Source organism: Nesoenas mayeri (assembly GCF_963082525.1).
Source record: "Nesoenas mayeri genome assembly, chromosome: Z".
In the NCBI taxonomy this organism is placed as follows: Eukaryota; Metazoa; Chordata; class Aves; order Columbiformes; family Columbidae; genus Nesoenas; species Nesoenas mayeri.
In genome coordinates this window covers 1,840,999-1,863,309 of record NC_137542.1, presented here as the reverse complement: position 1 = coordinate 1,863,309, position 22,311 = coordinate 1,840,999, and the positions used below count along the sequence as shown (strand labels likewise).

The following is a 22,311-nucleotide window of genomic DNA, read 5'->3' as shown; positions in this document are numbered from 1 at the left end:
CTTATTTGAGCTGAGCCTTCCCTTCGCGTAGAGCTCATCTACCAGCATTATCAGCTTTATTTCACTATTGGCCTTTACAACTGCAACAAGGTGCTCAAATGCAGTTTCACAGTATCACAGTATGTTTGGGATTGGAAGGGCCCTGGAAAGCTCACCCAGTGCAATCCCCCCACGGAGCAGGAACACCCAGATGAGGTCGCACAGGAAGGTGTCCAGGCGGGTTGGAATGTCTGCACAGAAGGAGACTCCACAACCCCCTGGGCAGCCTGGGCCAGGCTCTGACACCCTTACTGAGAAGTCTCTTCTCAAATTTAAGTGGAACCTCCTGTGTTTCAGCTTGATCCCATTACCCCTTGTCCTATCATTGGTTGTCACCCAGAAGAGCCTGGCTCCATCCTCCTGACACTGCCCCTTTATATATTTATAAGCATTAATGAGGTCACCCCTCAGTGTCCTCTTGTCCAGCTCCAGAGCCCCAGCTCCCTCAGCCTTTCCTCACACGGGAGATGCTCCACTCCCTCCAGCATCTTGGTGGCTGCGCTGGACTCTCTGCAGCAGTTCCCTGTCCTGCTGGAACTGAGGGGCCACAACTGGACACAAGATTCCAGGTGTGGTCTCCCCAGGGCAGAGCAGAGGGGCAGGAGAACCTCTCTGACCTACTGACCACCTCCTTCTAACCCACCCCAGCTACCATTGGCTTCCTGGCCACAAGGGCCTAGTGCTGGCTCATGGTCACCCTGCTGTCCCCAGGACCCCCAGGTCCCTTTCTCTACACTGCTCTCTAATATGTAATTTCCCAATTTATACTGGAACCTGGGGCTGTTCCTGCCCAGATGCAGGACTCTACACTTTCCCATGTTTTGGGTGATCTCATCGTGATTTTATATGTAACTTGCCAGCATTTATACTCTTTCCTATTTCCCTCACTTGCGCAGGACTCACTCTTGCTACACGCTGTCTTATTGCTTCTATTAGTCTCCTTCACTGTTTTGAACTATTTTGCCTTGTTACTTGGAAGTCTGTCAGTGGTGATTTAAACATACCCTGTAGACAGCTTCACTTTTTCAGCTTCTAAACACAGCGTTTCATTTTTCTCATTTTTGTAGGGTCTCTTCACAACCTGTTTCTGACTGTGGTGAGGGCAACCTACGCGTAATAGTCAAATACTAAATAACGGTGCTCATACCTCGTGCCAAATTTTCCACGCCGCTCACAACTAAACAGTGTATTTTGTGAGTTTTTTGGTGTGTTTTTGCGTGTGTTTTGTGAGATTTTTCTTCGCTTCGAAATGCAATTAAATTATGACACTTTGCAGAAGCTGGAAGCAACACATTTGAGAACAGCTTACAAGTACTACGGACAAACTACGTCAGTACCTGGTATATCATTTATAAATAAGAGTCAACACAGATTAATTCAACAGTGGGGACAAGACAGGGCCCTTCTTCCCCTAAGCCAGACATCTAAATCTCAGATCTAAATCCCCCCACCTGTGTGGCAGAGGTGATGGAATAATTACTCCAAGTTCGTTTCGAGGGAAACCTTGAGTATCTTGGGCAGGTTATCAAAACATTTCCTAAACAACACTTAAACGGGAACTGTTACAGAACTGCTAAAGCAAAGGTCCTTTTACTTCCTCAGCCCAAATGGGTTTTCCTTGACTGAATATGAAGGATTGGCTGAGAAGAACAGTGACGCAGAATCTTCTCAAAGGCCATGGGAATCCTTTATGATTCTTTTATCCTTTATGACAATGTATGGAAAACATACACTCTGACGTCACACTAGTCTGCCCAACACTGTAGAACTTAAAAATACCTGAACACCATAATGTTATCACATATATTTACAAACACTCCCACACGTGTTCTTTGGGGAACGCTTCATCACTTCCAAGGGCTGATGAAATATTTCCACTGAACAGCAGTACCTTATTTTACACACACGTTGCAAGTTACTGAAAAAGTGTGTTTTAAAACAAGACGTTGAGTAGTTTACTGAAACTGAAGTGGAGTTTATTCCTCTGCTTGTAAACAGGCACGTTTGCTCTCTACATCCATCCATAGAGGTCTCAAACCGCTCACAGATACGTCTCAAGAAGCTCGTGGCTCCTCTTTCAAAGCCAACATTGAGGATTCTGGTGATGTGGTAAAGCAAGGAAGGCTTGGATGGAGAAATCAAACACTTGAGACGCAGGGTGGAACCACATCTTGCATGCAAAGGTGTCCTGAGACTGCACCACGCACACCTTTATGCCAATGATGGATTGCAGGTGACGCTTTTTACACATCCAAACAAACAACGTCTTTGGAGAAAAAATACATTATACTTACTGGGAGAGTCACCTTCTTCAAGTGGCATTCCTTTTGGAGCAGTTCATAAACATACTTCGTAATGATCTGGAATGAAAAAAGACAGAAAGGAATGCAAAGAGGTGTTAAACCACTTACAGAAATGACATATGCAGGCAAAGAACTGACAGGCTGGTTGGTTAAACTTCTAAGCACTTGTATACGTTTTGCCACTTACTTGAATCCTCTACTATACAACTAATTATAGAACTTGGAGCTTTACACAAAATGGTCCCCCCAGTCCCTCAGAAAAGGCTTTTTTTGCCAGTACAAAGACATTTTAACCGTACCTGCGAATCCATCGTGTGCTGCTGTGTGAATAATCACGTGCCTCAAAACTAAGGATTATAACCAATTAATATATACTCGTGGGTACAAGAAAGGCTCTGTTTCGCAAAGAAACACTTTAAAAGCATTTTCTTTGCAGAAGCAGGACTCCCTGTCCCCCGCAGGTTCGCTCCATGAGCTACATGGAGAGCAGATCTTTTACTCACCCTCAGCACAAGTTGCTTTGCCATTTCTATTCACCGAACAGGGGAAGGATGGGTCAAGGGTTTCTAAACAGAAGGAAAACCCTGCCTGGTTCCCCACTATGGGGGAGTTTAAGTCTCTTGTCTTCATGTAGAAATAAAATTGAAATTTTAGGCCTGAAACAAAAGGAATTATTTCAAAGAGCAACCAAATCAAAAGAATAAAACACCAACCTGGTCGCAAGGAAAGACTTTCCGTCTCAAACGTGACAAAGTTGTTCACACTTCAAAGGTTTGTCTAATATCTAGGGACATTTTTTTTACCCCCTTCTATATCATAAGAAAAACGGAGATGCAGATGTAAGAATTCTCTCACTATTATTAATTAAGCCGAGGAACAAACGAAAGCGCTTTGTCCATATGGGGCTGTAAAAGCGGTTTCGAAGCTGCTGTCTGTATCTCACTGGCTACGAGAGTTAGAAGAAAAACATAAAGAAAAAGGCAAATTAAAGAGGGGAAAATAGTCCTCATTAAGAGCCTCAAATGGCGCTCACCTTCCCTTTAAAGTTTGAGCAACAATGCGCCGCGAACCCGAAAATAGGAGCCGGGGCACCATAAACTTCAGTTCTAATCTTCCGAATGTGCAATTACCAGATAAAGTTCCAACAAAGCCCAAAATGTGAGCAAAGACAACACGCCAACGCTTGGAAGGCGTTTGAGCAAACCAGAGGTGATGAGGAAAGCTGATTAAAAATGTCGCTGCGTGCCCCTCCTTTCCACTAAAAACGAAAATCTGTATTAGGATTACGCGAATTCTTCGCCACCCTGCTTAAATATGTTCATTGATAGAATTACATTTAAAAACCTTTATGGTTTTAAAGAAAATCAGCCTTACTGAACGTTACTATCTACAGGGAAACTGCATTTAGAGGAGGAATTTAGCTGCGAGCGACGGGTTGATTTAAGACATGTTTATCCCCACAGCAGTGTGTTAGGAACATGCATATAGTGTAATTTTACCTCCAGGGCCACACTTTTTATGGTTCGCCGAAATCAGCTCCAGTGTAATGCCAACAAGTAAAGCAGTTAAGTTCCTGCGGTCTCAGATGATGATGTTGTACGGACATTAAAATGAACACGGTGATAACGTGGCCTCAAACACAGGGATTTAGTTTTTCGTCCTAAATCAAGGCATCTACTAACCATCAAAACCACCAAAAGAACACTTGGAAGAGAAAAAATTGCCTCGAAGAAGAAATATTTGTGACACCACTCAGCCCTTTTTTTTGCAGCTATGTGTTTGTAGCTATTTCTTCTATTCTCTCTCGTCTATTTAGACTGTGATGTCCTCAGGCCAGAACTAAACCTTCGCTCATTTTTGCCACAGCCTGGCTCAGCGGGGCTCTGATCCTAACTGGCTCTTTATGCCCTGCTCTAATTTAATAAACAGCGATAACAGCCCTAGAAATGGGACTGTTAAACCAGTAGAGCAACCTGCCATAGCAAAGACTCGCACTAATGAACGCTTTTAATAAGAATAAACACGAGGAATGATACAGTAGGTTGGAGGATCAGATACAGAGTATGAGATTATGGTCCTTGGGCAGTTCAACACATGGACAGTCCCCACAACCCCGACAAACTTGATGAAAAACTACTGTAAATTGCCCCAGGAGAGATATATGTGTATATATATATATATATGGTTTAGGCAGCAGAAGACTGACAAGTTCATATACCCTACTAATGCCTGGCATGCTGTTAGCTTTACAGGATGTAAAGTACTACACAAAATTACTTGAAGTAGCATCAATGTCCAAAACGTCCCAGGTTTGAACACACCATCCTAAGGGTCAGTTTTCCTGCACTTAGCATGGATTGGCCTGGAAAACCCAGCGAAATCCTGTCCTACCTGGGAGATGTGGCTTCGAGTACCGAAAACGCTACAAATCCAACATTACTTTCCCAACCTTATGTTTTTAATTACTTCTGGTGATTTTATGGCTGATTTGGAATTTTGAAAAAATAACATTTTTCCTTTTTTTTTTTTAGCTTTTTAGGATAATATAGATGTTACATTTAAAATTAAGGGGATTGCAGCTAATTAAACATAGGTGTGATGGCACTTTCCTTCTCGGTTGACTTCCTGGTGTTTTGTAAGTCACATCATAAAAAGACCTGGCACACATCATTAAAGTCATTAGTAGTCATTATTCCTCTTTTAAGCTTATCAGTTAACCACATTTTAATCTCAGTTTAATCTCCTACAGAAACACATATTACAGAAAAAAAAAAAATGGGGAAAAAGTACAATAAATAATATTAGCAAAAAGACTTTGGAATTCCAAAGGATAATAATCCCAATCTGAGTTTGCAGCTTATTTTCATTCATTTCTTGAAAAAAAAACCCCAAATTTTGAAACAGTTGTCAGAGGAAAGTGTCGTTATGTACACAATCACATAGCTTTACAAGTATGGATTGCTTATAAAATTAAAATAACTGTAGTAATTAAGAGTGATTTGTGGAGATGCTACAGTAGCAGTTAATATTCCAGTGTTGAAGTTGGTCATCTGCTTTGAACTCTTGTCTCCCAAAACCTTTTTATTTCTACAGGCATTAAAAGACAAGGGCACTGCTATATTTTTCTATAGCACCAGTTGGACTCTTACAGATCTACACAGTTTAATTAGGCACAACTTCTGTAAGCAGCACTGATAGCTTGTGCATCCTGGTATTTTATCGTATAGACCTCAAAACTCTCAAAGGGTGTTGAAAAGCATCTTGTGACTTCTTGCATGAGAAGGTGAGCATGGTCACACTCCGTGAACTCTCCTGGAATGATCATCGGCCATAGAGTTGCTCATGACCACAGGTATTTGGTGAGAGAGGCTGTTCAATCCAGTCCAGTGTTAATAACTCATCCAGAACTATCAAGCAACAAATTGCCCAGCACAAGCAACCTGCAACACTTGCCAGAGAGCCCTGCTCATGGTATTCACACTAACATGGGGTATCTGTGTGTTTTTTAAGGCTTTTGCAAACCATAAGTTGTGCCGAGACCACGAGCAGTGTGCTGCCCTGTAATACAAGGTAATTAGGTTGCTGGTGAGGAGGCAGCACCACCCCTGAGATAGGAAAGGAAAAAGAACCCACAGTAAGGCTTGCTCAAAGTGTGTGAAACGGATGAATGGGGGAAAAAATGGTAGTTTCGTACTTCTTGTGTGAGACACTGCAAACTTCGATCCCGTTTTGCAGTATCTCTGCTATCTATTCAGTTTCATCTACAGTCTATCAGGAAAACACATCCAAGCAGGGCAAGTATCTGAACTAAGTGCTGTCAAGGTGTAATTGCCTGTTCTGAGGAATGAGGAAAAAACCCAAACCTCCAGAAATTTCATGCTTCTCATCACCTATTCTGACAGGAAGGGGGAAATCCTTTCCAACCACAAAAAGGCACTTAGCCTAGCACAGAACGGTTGTATTCAAACTATGGGAGAGAAGAAACTTTCTTCCCAGCACAAACCAGTCCTCTTGGAAGGAAACTAAATGGTTTACACTTCAGTTCGACCTCAGTGAGTTTAGGAGTGAGTGTCCACCTTTCCGTAAGCCCGAGGACCTTCTGCCCTAAATGAAATCGCAGCTTCTCTTACTTTTGTTGGACTAGGAAAATGGCCAGAATGAGAGCAGGGACATGTCCTGAGCAGTAAAAACAGTGGGTTATGCTCGGCCTATGTCGTGGTTTAACCCAAACTAGCAATAAAACCATAATAGCCCCTCGCTTGCACCCTACTCCCCAACCCAACTCCCCCCAAATAGGGGAGAGAACGGAAAGGGATCGAGAAACTTGCACTGAGATAAACACAGTTTAATAAAATAACAAAATACCAATACGCTACTAGTAAATATATATATATAATAAATAGAAATAGGATATAAAATACCTAATATCTGCTACCGTTCCATAGTGTTTTCCTAGAGTTTTCCTTTTACTGCAGACAAGGTTGAGAGCAGTAATACATGTAGGAACCAACACATGTAGCTCACAACTGCCCTTCAGAGGAGCTTGAACAGCCAGTTTTCTGGCCTAAGTTGGATATAACAAGGTGAATACCTCCAGAAGCACCTTTACAAAGTGCTAGAGGCCTCAAATATGACATTTGCAAAGTTCAATAACCTTATGGGTAACCGGGGGATAGACCTGTGTCATGAACACTGATCCTTTGTAGGGATCCAGAAAATAACCTATCTTGATTATGGGGAAATTAAACGGGATGACTTGGATGGACGGCAAAAAGGACGGAGACAAAGGAGGAAAGAAAAGAGAAACACATTATCTTATCACAGAGCTGAGATTTTAGCCTTGCATTGCTAAATATTCCGCACAACAGTGGCCAAGCCTGTAATTCTGAACACAGTCTACAGAGCAAAACTGAAACTCCGGGTGGAAACATATTAATGGTTCTGGTACACAAAGCTCTAGTACACATTCTATGGTCCTGGCTTCACATACATGACTTGAGCTTTTTAAAGACCATATTGTTCATACACAGGGCTTTCTTCAGGACTGTTTCAGTTACCAAAAAGCATTGAAATATTCTGTTAGCAGCACAGTTTGTAAAATATTTGCTATATATCATCCTGAATCCATGTGATCAAAATATCAACACCTGCATACAACAGTGTTAAAAGGGAAATTAAAGACTAAGAGACAGCGAGGCCAACATGTTTAAAGTTACGAAGATCGTGAAGGTACAGAAGGCTGAACATATTTATAAGTTGAGACAAAACCAAAGAGACTCTTCAAAGCACTACCAGAGGTCTTTGAACAGCGATGGTCTAGAGAAGACAACAACCAAAAGCATGCCCACAAAGCAAGAAGGCAACTCCAAAATGAATCAGTTTAACATAATGTTCCCCATTTTAAGTCGGTTCCAAAGACAATCCAATGCCACATGTCCCTCTCTTCTCCCACACGTGCATCACTCATGACCAAAACTCCAATAACTCCGTCAAATGTTTGGTGTGGTTAACACACAATGAAGAATAAAGCACGTGTGACATGACAAAGGATAAACTGCGTGCAAGTCATTGGTGTTATAATCACTCGTATGACGGAGGACAGATTACAAGACCTCAGAGAAGCCAAGTTGTCCACACCACTGCCTGCTCCTACAAACTTCTAGCAGATTTCTGGGAAAAAAAAAAATGAAACCGAGCAAATTACTGCTTAAATATATTATTCTGGGGTGGACCAGATCCAGCTGGATGGATCTGAGGTTTCCTACATCATGTTCCTCATTCACAGCTGTTCAAAACACAAACAGAACCCCACCACCACTGCTACTACTCATTACTGCCTTCCACTACTGCAGGGACTCAATGTGAATGAATCCCAGAATGTCAGGGACTGGAAGGGCCCTGGAAATCCCATCCAGTGCAATCCCCCCATGGAGCAGGAACACCCAGATGAGGTTACACAGGAAGGTGTCCAGGCGGGTTGGAATGTCTGCACAGAAGGAGACTCCATAGCCCCCCTGGGCAGCCTGGGCCAGGCTCTGACACCCTCACCATGAAGAAGTTTCTTCTCACATTTAAGTGGAACCTCCTGTGTTCCAGTTTGCACCCATTGCCCCTTGTCCTGTCCCTGGTTGTCACCAGCAGAGCCTGGCTCCATCCTCCTGACACTGCCCCTTTCCATATTGATCCCCAGGAATGAGTCCCCCCTCAGTGTCCTCTTGTCCAGCTCCAGAGCCCCAGCTCCCTCAGCCTTTCCTCACACGGGAGATGCTCCACTCCCTGCAGCATCTTGGTGGCTGCGCTGGACTCTCTGCAGCAGTTCCCTGTCCTGCTGAACTGAGGGGCCACAGCTGGACACAAGATTCCAGGTGTGGATGAAGACAGAACCGCCCTCCCAAAGCCAACACAGACCGATTCCCACCAAGAGTGAGATGGGTTGGCAATGACACCCTCAACTTCTGCCTCCAAAATGTCAACCTGTGGAACGACACTCGCCAAACACCTCATCAGATCACCTGTTTTCATTAATTTTTAAAGACCGTTCTCAAAGCTCATGAAAGCGCATGGAGAGTAAGAAAATCTAATGGCAATAATTTTGTTTGTACAGTTTTATTAGTGGCCAGGCTTTTTAGGATAATATAGATGTTACATTTAAAATTAAGGGGATTGCAGCTAATTAAACACAGGTGTGATGGCACTTTCCTTCTCAGTTGACTTCCTGGTGTTTCGTAAGTCGTATCATAAAAAGAGCTGGCACATTATTAGTGTCATTAGTAGTTATTATTCCACTTCTAAGCTTATCAGTTAACCACACTTTAATCTCAGTTTAATCTCCTACAGAAACACATATTACAGAAAAAAAAAAAATTGGGAAAAAGTATAATAAAAATATTAGCAAAAAAGACTTTGGAATTCCAAAGGATAATCCCAATCTGAGTTTGGAGCTTATTTTCATTCATTTCTTGAAAAAAAACCAAAATCTTTGAAACAGTTTGACGAAATTACAGTTGTCAGAGGAAAGTGTCGTTCTGTACATGATCACAAAGCTTTACAAGTACGGATTGCTTATAAAATTAAAATAACTGTAATAATTAATAGTGATTTACAGAGATACTACACTAGCAGATAATATTCTAGTGCTGAAGTTGGGCATCTGCTTTGAACTCTTGTCTCTCAAAAACTTAGTTCTGTTGTGGTTTTTTTAATCTGATTTATTTTTTCTTCCTCAGAAGCCACTGAATTCTGACCATCTCCACCTTCTACAATAATAATTTGCTATTCTTTGAGCTGAAGCAAAGAAAAACGCAAGGTTTTTAGTTTTCCTGTAGAGAACGCAGAAGCAGTTCAACCTCAGGTTCACTTGGCAATTCCCACCCTGTGACAGAACTGCACGTTAAATAACAGTTAACACTACTGAGAAATCCACATACGGAACAAAATCAACCTCATTTGCCTCTGTTCTTTTATTCCTTAAAGCAATATGTTTGATTTGACTTTGTAGAGTACAGCAAGAGATTCACCACCATCTCTCCAGACCTCTGTCAATTATCAATTCCGACCTGACATAACCAGCTACAACCTCATAAATCTAATTTTCTCAAAAAATAGATCTTTCATGGGTATAGAAAGGATACTATTTTTTAAGTCAAGGCAGTATACACAAGTTGAAGGTTTTAATCACTAGTCTTAAATATAAACAAGTATGAACCACCAGAAGCAATGCGATCACAAGTAACGCATTGTCTAGTTTTACAAGACTTTTCTCCTCACTGGTAAGAAGCAGGTTAAAGCAAAACCAGAAAATAAGCATGAGAGGGAAACACAATCCTTGTAACATATAGTAGTCTGCATGCGACTGTTTCCTCTTTGCAAGTGGAAGAGCAACAAAATTCAGGGAAACAAATGCAAAATGAATTCCAAGTGCCTGCCCCACGGCAAATCTCCAGTGGTGGGGCTGACCCCAGCCTTGCTACCATAGCTTTGCTTGAATGAGCTTTATTTTGACCCCCGAGTGACAAACCTGCCAATAAGCAACAATGAGAGATGCAAAGGAACTTTTTGACATCATGCTCTTGGACAGACTTACCTAAGAACAGGGACAAACAACAAAAAAATCCACCATCCCCATGCCAGAACAAAAAAAATCCCCAAAGCTGAATGGACTTTCTAAAGGCTCTGTTCACTTTAAAAATAAAAGAGAAAAAAAATCAATGGCATTTTAAAAATCCACAAAAGACCTCGCTTGGATTATAGTGTGGGAGAACAATTCATTAAGATGGAATTGACATTACCTCTAAGGGATTTCTTGCTTTTCCTACTGAAAGCAATTCAATTCAATCTTAACACTGGGTGTGATATTCTGGATTCCGAGTTGACTGATCACAAATAGGATCTCAAGATCTTTTGAGAGAATTAAGTAAAAAACAACGGGGATTTGTCACGAATGCAGCATATACTGTTGATGTGATTTGACCCAATGTTTTGTTACACGGTCTTTGCTGACACCTGTTGGTTTATTTTTTGTTTTTCTTATCTTTTCCTTTTTAAGGAAAGCATCTCTGATTTTGTAAATTGCTTGGCAATTATTTGGCTTCAGAAATGGCTTAATTACACAGCCCATCTTAGGGAAATGCTTAATTCTCATAAAACATGCACACATAAACATATATATGTATTAGGGACGTCAATCAAGCACCTTGCGCTATAAGCAATTACACATCAGCAGAAAGCGTGACCTCTGTCCCCAAGCTGAGATTGGAAACAAAAGGATGAAAAGGCTGCAAAACAGAGGAGGAAACTTTAAAAAGCCTAAAAGAATAACAGAGGAACAAATATAAACCAGGTTTACAAACACACTTCAATATTCCAACTCAATAACTAAAATTTAGGATTGTTGTATCTAAATGTCGCGTTAGAAATAAGTTATGAAAAGGGATCTGGAAGAAAGAGCAGCAGCGGTTTTGATTATACAAAATATTATTGAAAAAAATGTATTTTAGGTGGAGAGGTGGTGCTACGCAGTTTTGAAAGGTTAAAAACCCATGCCAAACCCAACTGACGTATCAGATTAACATAGTTAAAGCACACCAGCTTTTGTAGTCACAGACAAAAAAGTCACTGATGTGTCAAGCATCTCATTTTGCCACCTTTGATTCCTCAGCAGAAATGACCAGATAAATATTCACAGATGGACTGAAGGCTTAATTTTATGTAAATCCAGAGCAGAACTCAAATTAACACCTTCTTTCCACAGCAAGATGTCTTAACCATTTTGCCACTGTGCTCCAGAACAGTAGTGGGTCAAAATAAATTGGATTTACATACATTTAGCTAAAAAGGGCTGTGGTGCTGACCGTTAGCAGAATTTCTTTTTAACTTTTCTTGGTATAAATAGTAGTCGATACCCTGAGGAACGCAAACCACAGATATGTTTATAGTTTCGCCATTAAATAATACCTGCTACCTCTTTTCCCTAGGTCAAGTAAATCAAATGGATCGCACCAGGGTCATTAACTCACCGCATATTTAGGTGGCAAACCTGGGGCCCTCAGTTGCTTTTTTGGGTGAAAGACAAAAGCCAGCAGTAAACTTCTAAGAGAAATGGGTTTCTTTCTGCTTTTCTGGTCTGTGGTTACGACACCTGGTACACATAAAATCCCAACGCTTTTGCTCTTGTATAAAATACAGTAAACCATCTAATTTAACAATTAAATAAACCATTACATAAAGTGTCTTTATTAAATCAAATTTGGAATGCTTAATTGATGCGCTTTTTCTACTCTATTTTGAAAACAATCCTAGGTGGAAGAAACACTCTTGGTAACCAGGGTTTATAAAATAAACTTCACAGCCCACACTACTTCACTTACAATAAGGGGACAGCGTGTAAGAATATTGTTAGTTACATTGGTGATGTCCCAAAAGCATTTCCTGTGAAATTATGACTCAAAAACTAACGTAGTCAATCATCAGTGTGGTTCTTCTCATTAAGCTACATGGGCACAAGTACAGGGACAAGAGGAAAAACAGCGAATGGCAAAGATCTGTACACCAGTTTACCATCTTTTAATGAATTTTACTTGTTTACTTTGTCTAGGAAGGAAACACATCTTAGTCCAACCACCAAGACACAGTCCAGTTACATATAAAAGTGCTTAACAAGAAAGTGATTAAGAAGGATCACAATCCATTACTTTATGCAAAATTCAAATATTAGCTTGTGTCTTCGACCTGCTGAATACAAATATTATGAGAAGAAAAGTTCGTTTGGTTTGGTTATTTTCTGTCAAACGAGGCAATTGTTAAGCTCTAATGGAAATTTTTCATTAAAGTAGCATAATGCTTAGCATGTCCAACTAATTAAGCAGCTATTTCGAGAAAGTCTGAGAGGCGATGAAACGGGCTGTGTTGGGAAATATTGTGTAAGAACCTGTTCTGATGTCCATTTATAAACCACGTGTCCAGGATTGGTTCACGTTCATGTTGGTGTTTGCTGGTTTCCCAACAGAAGTTTGCATGACGGGATCCTTTGCGCTTCTGTAGGCGAGGGGTATGAAATAGAATAGCCACAATTGATCAGACAGGTGGTTCCCACCATCTAACCTTCCATACAATGGTTATCAACAACAAATAGATCAAGAAGGAAGTAACGGCAATTCCTACTGAACAATTATTTCAAAATATTGCCTGAAAAGGAAAGTGTATTTTTTTATTATTTCACAGAAACATTAAGTAAGCATCTTATTACCTAGATACAGATTTTAAAAAGTGTACATCAACAGTAAGCAGCACGATTGTGTGCAGTTTGTAATTATACCACAATCATTAGCCTGGAGGGTTCTGTGCAGAGTTCTGTGTTTGGTAAAGACACATGAAACCATCTTAATTCAGTAAATATCAGATAAAGAGAAAACAAGTAACAGTCAGGAGAATAAAATGAAAAGGTGGGATCATGAATCAGGATTCTGCCCAAAAGCAACTTTTTCTATGACAAGAAAATCTGCTCCAATTATCTCTACACCATGAGAGCGGAGCAGACAATCCGCACTGAGGATGACCTGCCCTCCAACAAACACAAAACCATATTTATTGCTCTATACAACATGTGATCATGTACTGATGGTTTGACTTCACGGACACTGCTATTGTCTGTCAATAATATGCATGATGGGCACAGAGGCCAATGAGCGTTCCTCATTTGTTCTGCTCAAGGCCTAATCCAGACAGAAGAGGCAGGAGGAGACCAGCAGGTCACCACAGTTGTCACAGTTGTGACATTATCACCTACAGTTTGCCTACAACCTTGAAATCATGGAATCATAGAATGTCCTGTGCTGGACGGACCCACCAGACTCATGGAGTTCAGCTCCTGTCCCTGCAGTGACAACCCCACAGGTCACACCATGTATCTGAGGACGTTGTCCAGTCTCCTCTTGAACACTGTCAGGTTGGGGCCGTGACACCTCCCTGGGGAGCCTGTTCAGTGTCCAGCACCTCTGGGTGAAGAACCTTCTCCTCATGTCCCACTGACCCCCCTGGCACATCTCCTGCCGTCCCCTGGGCTCTGTCACTGTCACAGAGCAGAGCTCACCCTGCCCCTCCTGCTCCTGCTGAGGAACCTGCAGCCCATGAGCTCTGCCCTCAGTCTGCTCCGCTCCAGCTGAACAAACCCAGGGACTGCAGCCGCTCCTCATACGGCTTCATCTCCAAACCTTCACCAGCTCCGTAGTCCTCTTCTCTATGCTTCTCCTCCATTTTCCTGTTCCACAAACTCAGGACCAAGTTCCAAACCCGGGATGACCTCTTGGCCAGTGTTCACAAGGTGGCTCTGATCTGGTTGAGGCTCCAGGTCCTGCTGCATCTGTGACCCAGGTTTGGGAAGTGTCCTGGTTTTGTTAAAAACAAGTTTCTCTTTTAGTGATTTTGCTTGTCAGCTAAAGCCTTCATATTAACTGCATTTTCCTGGAGAACCAGACACATGTTTTGGTAAACCTAGCAATGGAATGTGAAGTTATTGATAAGCATGGATGGACATCTCGCGAGAGGGGTGACGAGAAATCAGTGACCAAGAAACTGACCAACTGTGTATAACATCCCATTCACGTGAATACTTCATATAAAATGGGAGATCACGAGGATCTTGTCCCTTTTGCCTTTTGTTTTTCCTTTTCCCTATGGCCAACATTAGGGGAGGACCTTGCGAGTCATCCCTGCGAACTGAGGCCTAGAGACAGACTGAATCCAGCTCCGGTTGGCTGCAGAGTCCAGTCCAGGACTTTGGGTTCCAGCTCTGCAGTTGCTGAGACTTTCAAGATTGGTTTTGTATATTTTGTATTATTTTCTCTATTCTTATTAGTAGCATTAGTAAAACATTGTTCATTTTTCCAACTCTCTTCTCTCTGTCCTTCTTTTCCCTCCCGATCACCTGTCCTGAGTGGAAGGGGGGAGAGGGAAGGGAAAAAGGGGGAAGTGGGGGGGAGAGTGGGTTAACAATACATCTGCCAGGGTTTTATTGTCACCCTGCAATCTAAACCCTCGACAGGAAGCTGCTCTTGCAGATGGCTCCTGGAGAAGCAGAGCTTGCAGAGGACAAACGGGCACAGACTGAAACACAGGAGGCTCCATGTGAACACGAGCAGACACTTGTTTGCTGGAGGTGCCAGAGCCTGGCCCAGGCTGCCCAGAGCGGGTGTGGAGTCTCCTTCTGTGAGCCATTCCAGCCCTGGGATCCTGTGTGATCTGCTTGGGACCTGTGTGAGCAGGGCTGGGATGGGGATCTACAGAGGTCCCTTCAACCCCAACCCACCTGGGATTTGGTGACAAGAAGCACTGGGAGCTCCCAGTAAGACCCACAACAACCCACGGCCAACAGCAAGAAACAGGCAGACAGCAACCCACAGCTTGCCATGAAAATCCCATTTTTGTCCCTTAACTGACAGCAGGGACCAAGCCTTTTCTCCGTTTAATGAAATGGAAGCTTTGCGTTTTTTAAACAGCAAAATGCCTCCGCTGATACTGGAAACAATTACTGCTGCTCCTTTTGATAGTCAGCCAAGTGCTATGGTTTTGGCTGGGTTGAGGGGAAATGAATATTGTGGCTTCTCCTGCTATTTGTGCTGCTGGCTAATGTGCCTTATTTCCCCAACACAATATTCCCGAAATTACGAGTTGTAATGAAGGATCAAGAACATATGCATTCCTGAATATGGGAAATCAGCCCAAAATTACGTTACTACAATCTAAGTTAGGACTGTTTCTGTTACTGAATGTAGCCTGCTCAAAAAAATGTTTCCAAAATGATACAAAAAAATGTGCATTGCCACTTGTATTCACCTGACAATTTGCTTAATTTCTGATCGTTTTATCCATATTATCTCTAGGGTTACGGGCTATTTTTACACCAAAAATTATTAGTAGGTCATTTAACACTACAGCCAAATCAATTCTGCTTTCTAATATATCTGACAATATCCTCAACTTGTTTCCTGTAGAGGTGAAAATGTAAGCCCACAAAACTTATAAACACAAGAATACACTATTTCACCGAAGATTCCAACTTTCTAAAAGACAGCGGAAGAAATGGTATTTTTAAAATCTTAGGCAGACTGTGAACTGAAATGAGAATTGTCTTACGGAAAGACAAACCAACACCATCTTATGGGTTTATTTTGGAATTATTCAATGGTACTGTATCAGCATACAGAGAAATTCGTCCCATGAGGAAATATTAATGACGTATTTTACGACTTCGCAGTTTTTGCTTACTGATGTAGAACTGATCAAACGTGAAGCCATATACTTGCAACTCAACATGCACCTTGATCATTTCCACAAGCTGATTTCAATGCATCTGCTGGGGAAATCATTCAAATTTCATCTACCTACAAGCCTGAAGATATATTTGCACACTAGACTTCACCACAACCAAGAGCACTGAATTATGCTGACCTCTGCAGGAGCTGGTCAGATCGCTCATTTAATGATTAATCTTTATGCGGTCCCATCCAAAGTAGCATTTGGTGCTCTCTGATGTTCCCAAAATACCTTAAGTGAGAAAAGGTGACACTGTAAACTGAATAGAAAATGAGAGCTCTGTTCCTGGCTGACTGCTATGGGCACAAGCTCACATTATCAAATGAGCTGCTGCCTTTTCTACCATAAATTGATCTCGAGGCACACACTCAAAGTGTTTTTCTGCCAAACACAATGGAATTGAGCAACGGCATATACGCCACCAGGTAATACTTTTACAAGCGTGTCATGACTTGATAAAGTATAAGAGTTGGTGGAAGGCGATGTGGCCTCTGAAACTGAAACCTCAAACAGCAGAGGAGACCAGGAGCAGGTGGTGGGATCCATACTTATAGCAGCACTGTATAGCTTTGATATGGTGACGTCCTTCTTCGAGTCTGCGTCACGGGCTGAATGACTGTGTGACATTTGTAGCGCTCCTGCTCAAGTATCCGTACGGTACTTAACAAAACTCTGGTGAATCGTTGCATCTGCCCAGCTCGCAAAGTTTCGTCTGGGTCTCCTTTCTCCGATGTAGCATGCAGAGAGGCGTCTGTAGCAAACACTCCTGATTAGGTGCTCCTGCTTAGAGGCAGACTGCAATTTTTGATTCCTGGTAAAACTTGGAATCCGTTCACGCTTTGAGCAGGGAAGTTGACTGCAGAATCCTCAGAAGTGCAACCAAAATTATTCTATGATTGTAAGACAATAAGCAGTACCACTAGTAAGCATACCCAAGATATCAATACCACCTTGTGCTGATTTTGGCTGGGATAGAGTTAAATTTCTCCGTAGTAGCTTGTGGGGGTGTATATTATGGATTTGTGGCTCGAACAGTGTTGGTAACACTGGGATGTTTTAGTTACTGCTGAGCTTATCTTCCAATAAGGTGTTTGTTTTCCCAAGTCACCTTTGTTTCTAATGGAGCTTTCCTAGCTGAACACCCACTGCAGCTACAAAGGCACAAAAGACATTGTTCTAATTATCCGGAACTCCAGAATGCATCATTTTTGACTGCTTGGGGAGAGAGTGCATCTCCTCTAAAGATGAACCAAGTGGGTTTCTTCATCGCTCACAAAGGTCTCTCTCCTAAGACACATCAATAAGTAAATGGACAAAAAGACACAGCTCCTTTTCACATCAATAGGTTTAGCCACAAGGTGAATTCTTGTAGCCCTTGGCTGGACAGTGTTACATCCATGTTGATATCCATAACAAAACATCATGGTCCTCAGCCACTATTAGAATATTAATAGCACAGGCTATCAAGAGCTTCACAAACATGTATGGATGACAACGATCAAACCTTTTCGACATATAAAAGAAGTGTAAAATAGAAATTTAAAAAGTAAAATGTATAAAACGTATTTTATACATATGACAGAGACACTTGCTTCTGTCCTTTTGCACATGTGATATTTACTGTAATTGTTTTTTGTATGGTGTGTGATCCTGGTCAGTCATTTGAGGGGCAGAAACCTCCGAAAGGTGCATTCATGACACTGACTGCTGCCATCATCCCACGTAGAACTGGAGAAGGATTAATGAGTTCTGTTACATCTTGGCCACTTATTGAAATCACATTCTGGCCATTCACTTCTTTTACGTGTGTTCACTTTGAGGCTTGTTCCTTCCACAGAAATAGCAACATGTGTACACATATAAATGGATGTAAAGACACTAAGGACCTCAGTCTGCATCTCTTCGGTGCTGGGTACACTATTTTCCAGTGAACAGTTGGACTTCTGTGAAAAGCATACCCTTTCTGCAAAAAAAAAACCCAAGAAAAGCCAAATTCTTCCCTAAATGAAAGATCTATGAAGTTTTAAGCTGAAGAAAAACCCACAAAGAACCTGTGCAACCATGGGCATTGTGTCCTGACATCTCTGACACTTCATTCTGTCTTAACAAAAGCAATTCCTGTCCTAGAGCTTCATCGTTCCTATTTTGCCGACAGCTGCTTTAGCGCTATTCCCCCGCCGTCATTGTCCACCTGAAGCTTCATGCACAGGTTCTTAACGAGTACACAGAACAACATTTGGTTTAAAGTTTAGACGCTAAAAGCCACCATAAGTCAGCAGTAACAGAAACGTTCGCTTCGAGAATTTGAGATGCATTTCCACAATACCAAGTAGAGCAGGATTAAACATTTGTTTCAACAAAAACGGTAAAAAAAAAAACAAACACATTTTTTGAACAGCTGAGATAATCTGTAACAATCTTTATATATTTAATGACATAGAAGAAGCTGAGTATCAAACCCAGGATGACCAGGCAGAAAGAACACTCGGCACTTTTCAAGTACTTTCATTTAAAAATTTCTTCTGGTTACCTGCCCTAAATTTTTTTCATTTTGCTTGAACTTTCTGCCTTAGCACAACCTTCATAAACTACAGGTATTTTCCTTCTTTCTTTTATATGAAAGATGGTGCATCCAACTACAGCAACACTCCCTTCGTGCCTGTTGTACCAACACCATCTGAAAACAAAATACTCAGACTCCATTCTTCATTTAACTTCATATTTTTTGTATTTTTCTAACCAGCTTCATGGATCAAAAAGTACATAGAACATCCAAAAAGGTGTCTCACCTAGAACTGCAGCTTACAGTGGATAAACACCACCTTCTATTACATTTAGTGTTTTCCCCTCTTGCTTAAATATCAGCTTTAAGATTTGCTGCACTGAAAATCTCATCAGCACATGACGCAGGTACATGTCTAATGAACTACAATAAATTGCATCTAAAACTGACTTCAGGTTATACAATTTTAAAAACACCGCTTTGAAATACATTTGACAAATGTATATGTACTTTCATGTGAAACTCTCACAGGCATTCTGACTGGGATGAATATATGGCAGGTTTTATCTTGAAAAATTCACTTAGAATAGAGCCATATGGACTGGAAATGAGGACAGAATTCCTGAATCTAGAAATTAAAAACATTTTTACATACTTTCTCCATCCTGTGTTATGGGGTGTCAGATCTACAGTGAAGTAAAATAAAGTTACTATATCTATATAATTTATACTGCTGGAAAGGCTAAAAATCACATGCATCGTCCCACCCCCAGCTTCCCAGGTTAATTCAATGAAAGGAGAAAAACCCTTTGTTTTTCTCCTCAAAGATCTTCCATATCTTATCACATACTCACACTCAAGGATTTGGCGGCTGCATTGGAAAGAGTAGAGTTACAACCACCCAAAAAGGATGGGACGCAAACCTAGAAACCCTTAATTTGAGAAGAAATCTACACTATTTGTGGACGACGACAGTTGCTACAGACAGGACAGTGCGTGAGTTAAGAGAAATAACTGCATATTAAGCCTCTCAAAACCCTAAGTAACCAACCAATTGAACTGATAGTTGTAATACATCTCGCAGCGCTAACTGGGTATTTCTGCTGCAGCCATCAACAGAAGATAACACACACCAAAATTCAGTTGTGATTGAGTTGATGAATCAAGCAGCTGGAGCATCTCAAAGTAATTTTAGGTTGTTTGCACATAGAGAAATACAACGCTCTATTGATTTATAATTGAATTTTTTTCCTTTCAAGTTATTCCTATTAAGGACCGACGCAGCTGATACAGCTTTATTAAAAAGTACCGCTATTCTGCTGAATTTTAATAAAAATATTCCCGGAAAACGGAAAGATGCAGGTCCCCTGTTGAAGACACAGAAAGTGTTAAATTCTTTTTCCCAGTGAAGCTGAAAATCCTGTGAAAGAGAAGTAACTCTTCTGGAGTTCTGCAACTAAAGTGAAACAAAGATACTTCAGAAAAGAGGCTTAATGAACACAGTAATCTACATATCTCTGGTTTTCTGAAAAGTCCTGCGGAAACAGTAGGAAAATGCTTTGCCTTTCGTAGAAACTTTTAATATCACTGATGGAAACAAGACCTGAACATTCACAGGACAAAGGTGAAACAACCGGTTGCATCACACATACTATTGATATTCTGCCCAAGGGTTATTTCAATATAATTCTTTCTACTCACCTTCAAGTTGGCAAAACAACAGGTTTTGTCACTACTTTGACAAAAAATAAGCCAACTATAACCCATCTTCCTTGCTGCAAACTCCCTGTTGATTTTGGAGTTCACTACTCTATTCATTGTTTTTACAGGGGGAGTAAGACCAATGATAATTCAATTTTATTTTGCTGTGCAATACATCTTGGTTATTTTTTTTTTTTTCTGATAAGAAAAAGGAGAAATATGGGAACGGGCACATTTAGATAAAATGTGGATTAGCTGTATTTTTCATTTCGGCTACATCAAAATGGTTGGTACAAAAGTTTATTAAGAACTGAGAGTCTAAACTTTTGCATATAAACCCAGGATGGCAAGAATGGTTCTAATTGAACTAAAGCTGCTGAAGGTTTTATTTTTAAAAAGCTCATGATTAACTCATTGAAACACTCCCCCTACTTCAATTTTTGTCTTCTTTCTAACAATTAGTACCATTCTTTGAATTGCAGCAACTTGCAAGTGCTTTATAAACAACCATCTGCCTTATTGTATCTTCTCTGCTTTTCACTGTTTATCAATTTAAAAATGTAAAACACATTTATCAACACATTTATCAACAATATAACAAATTCCCATCTGGGTTTATGAGATGCTCATCATTTCTTTCAAGAATCATGCTAACAATAATTATGAAACTATCTCCGAACCTTTCGAGTACTGTCATGTTACTGTGATGAACCAACCTACTGCCAACTGCTGCCTACAAACTACAAGAGTTCACTGAAGCACATCTGACATAATCATTCCAGTAAAAAGTCTTCACAAACGGCAGATTTTGAAAGCGGATTTAGCATATGCAAATGAATATACCGCATGCCACAAAGATTCGTATTTAAATTTAAATTTCCTTAGGTATTATTAAGTGGCCTTCGATCCCTGATAAGCTGTCTGTCTGTCCAACTCACCCACCAAAAAGCAACACTGAAGATAAACAGATTGTTAAAAGCTGATATATTTCTGAAATTCTAAAGACAGCACACGTACATGATTTAGGTTCTTTTGCGCTGCCCCTGATAGCATTTTTCTTTTTGTTATCAAAAGCACTGGTTCAAAAATGAGTGAAGTAAAAGGACGGGAACCTTACGGAAATGTATGACTTTTGGCTTAGGAACTACTATCAGAAAGAAATTCAACACTCTGCCCCATTTTCAGGTGCTTTATCTAGTTTGCTTGAAGCCTCCTACATCATGTTTCTGTTTCACACTTCCCCATCGCAAATGGAAAATACAAAGTTAGTATGAAAAACACACGTAACCAATAATGGACGTATTCCCGAAGAACTGCATTTATAATGGACCTCAGTGTCCAAAATGTGACTGGTGTCATTTAGGCTCTTCCTTCAACGGGTACGTTCAAAAAGTCTCTATTCCATGTGGATTCTTCCCTGTTTAATAAGAAACAAGATCACACTTTAACTTACTCTGAAAAACTTTTCCAGCCTCTCTCTTCTGCTCAGCTATTTTTGCCCAAACAGTACTAACTATTTTTGTTACCTTTCTTCCATGGTAAAACTTTGCAAAAGCAAAAACCTTCTGCAACATTAATTAGTAGATGAGGCACGACATGCACAGAACTAGCACTGTCATACGGCTTCCAGAGGAGATCACCCAAAATGGGATTTAACCACTTCCAGAAACAATGATATTTCAGTTGGATGCATTCACCCTACCTGTGAAACAAGACATAAAGTTAAGAAGAGTCTGGCAGGTTTTCAGAGAGGATTTTTGCATGACCACGAAAGTTGAGCCTTACTTGACTGTAATACAAGACACTGAAAAAATTCTGTTGGCATATGCTCAATGGACACCTATTAAGCATTTGGCATCTAATCCCTTTGAACAGAAGAACATCTCCAAAGAATCCCATGAAAGCAAATGTCCATGAACCCACCTATATATTATATCTCTATCAATTTATTTTGTC

At 40.8% G+C, this 22,311-nt stretch overlaps 1 protein-coding gene across 1 annotated transcript in view; it reads right to left on the bottom strand.

Annotated features, from left to right (window-relative positions):
* The window catches only part of ARB2A (ARB2 cotranscriptional regulator A), a 262,424-nt gene that overhangs the window by 203,850 nt on the left and 36,263 nt on the right, over positions 1-22,311 (bottom strand). Inside the window, exon 5 of the mRNA XM_080362398.1 lies at positions 2,334-2,399. Within this exon, the coding sequence (XP_080218524.1) occupies positions 2,334-2,399 (66 nt within the window). The remainder of the gene's footprint in view (positions 1-2,333; positions 2,400-22,311) is intronic.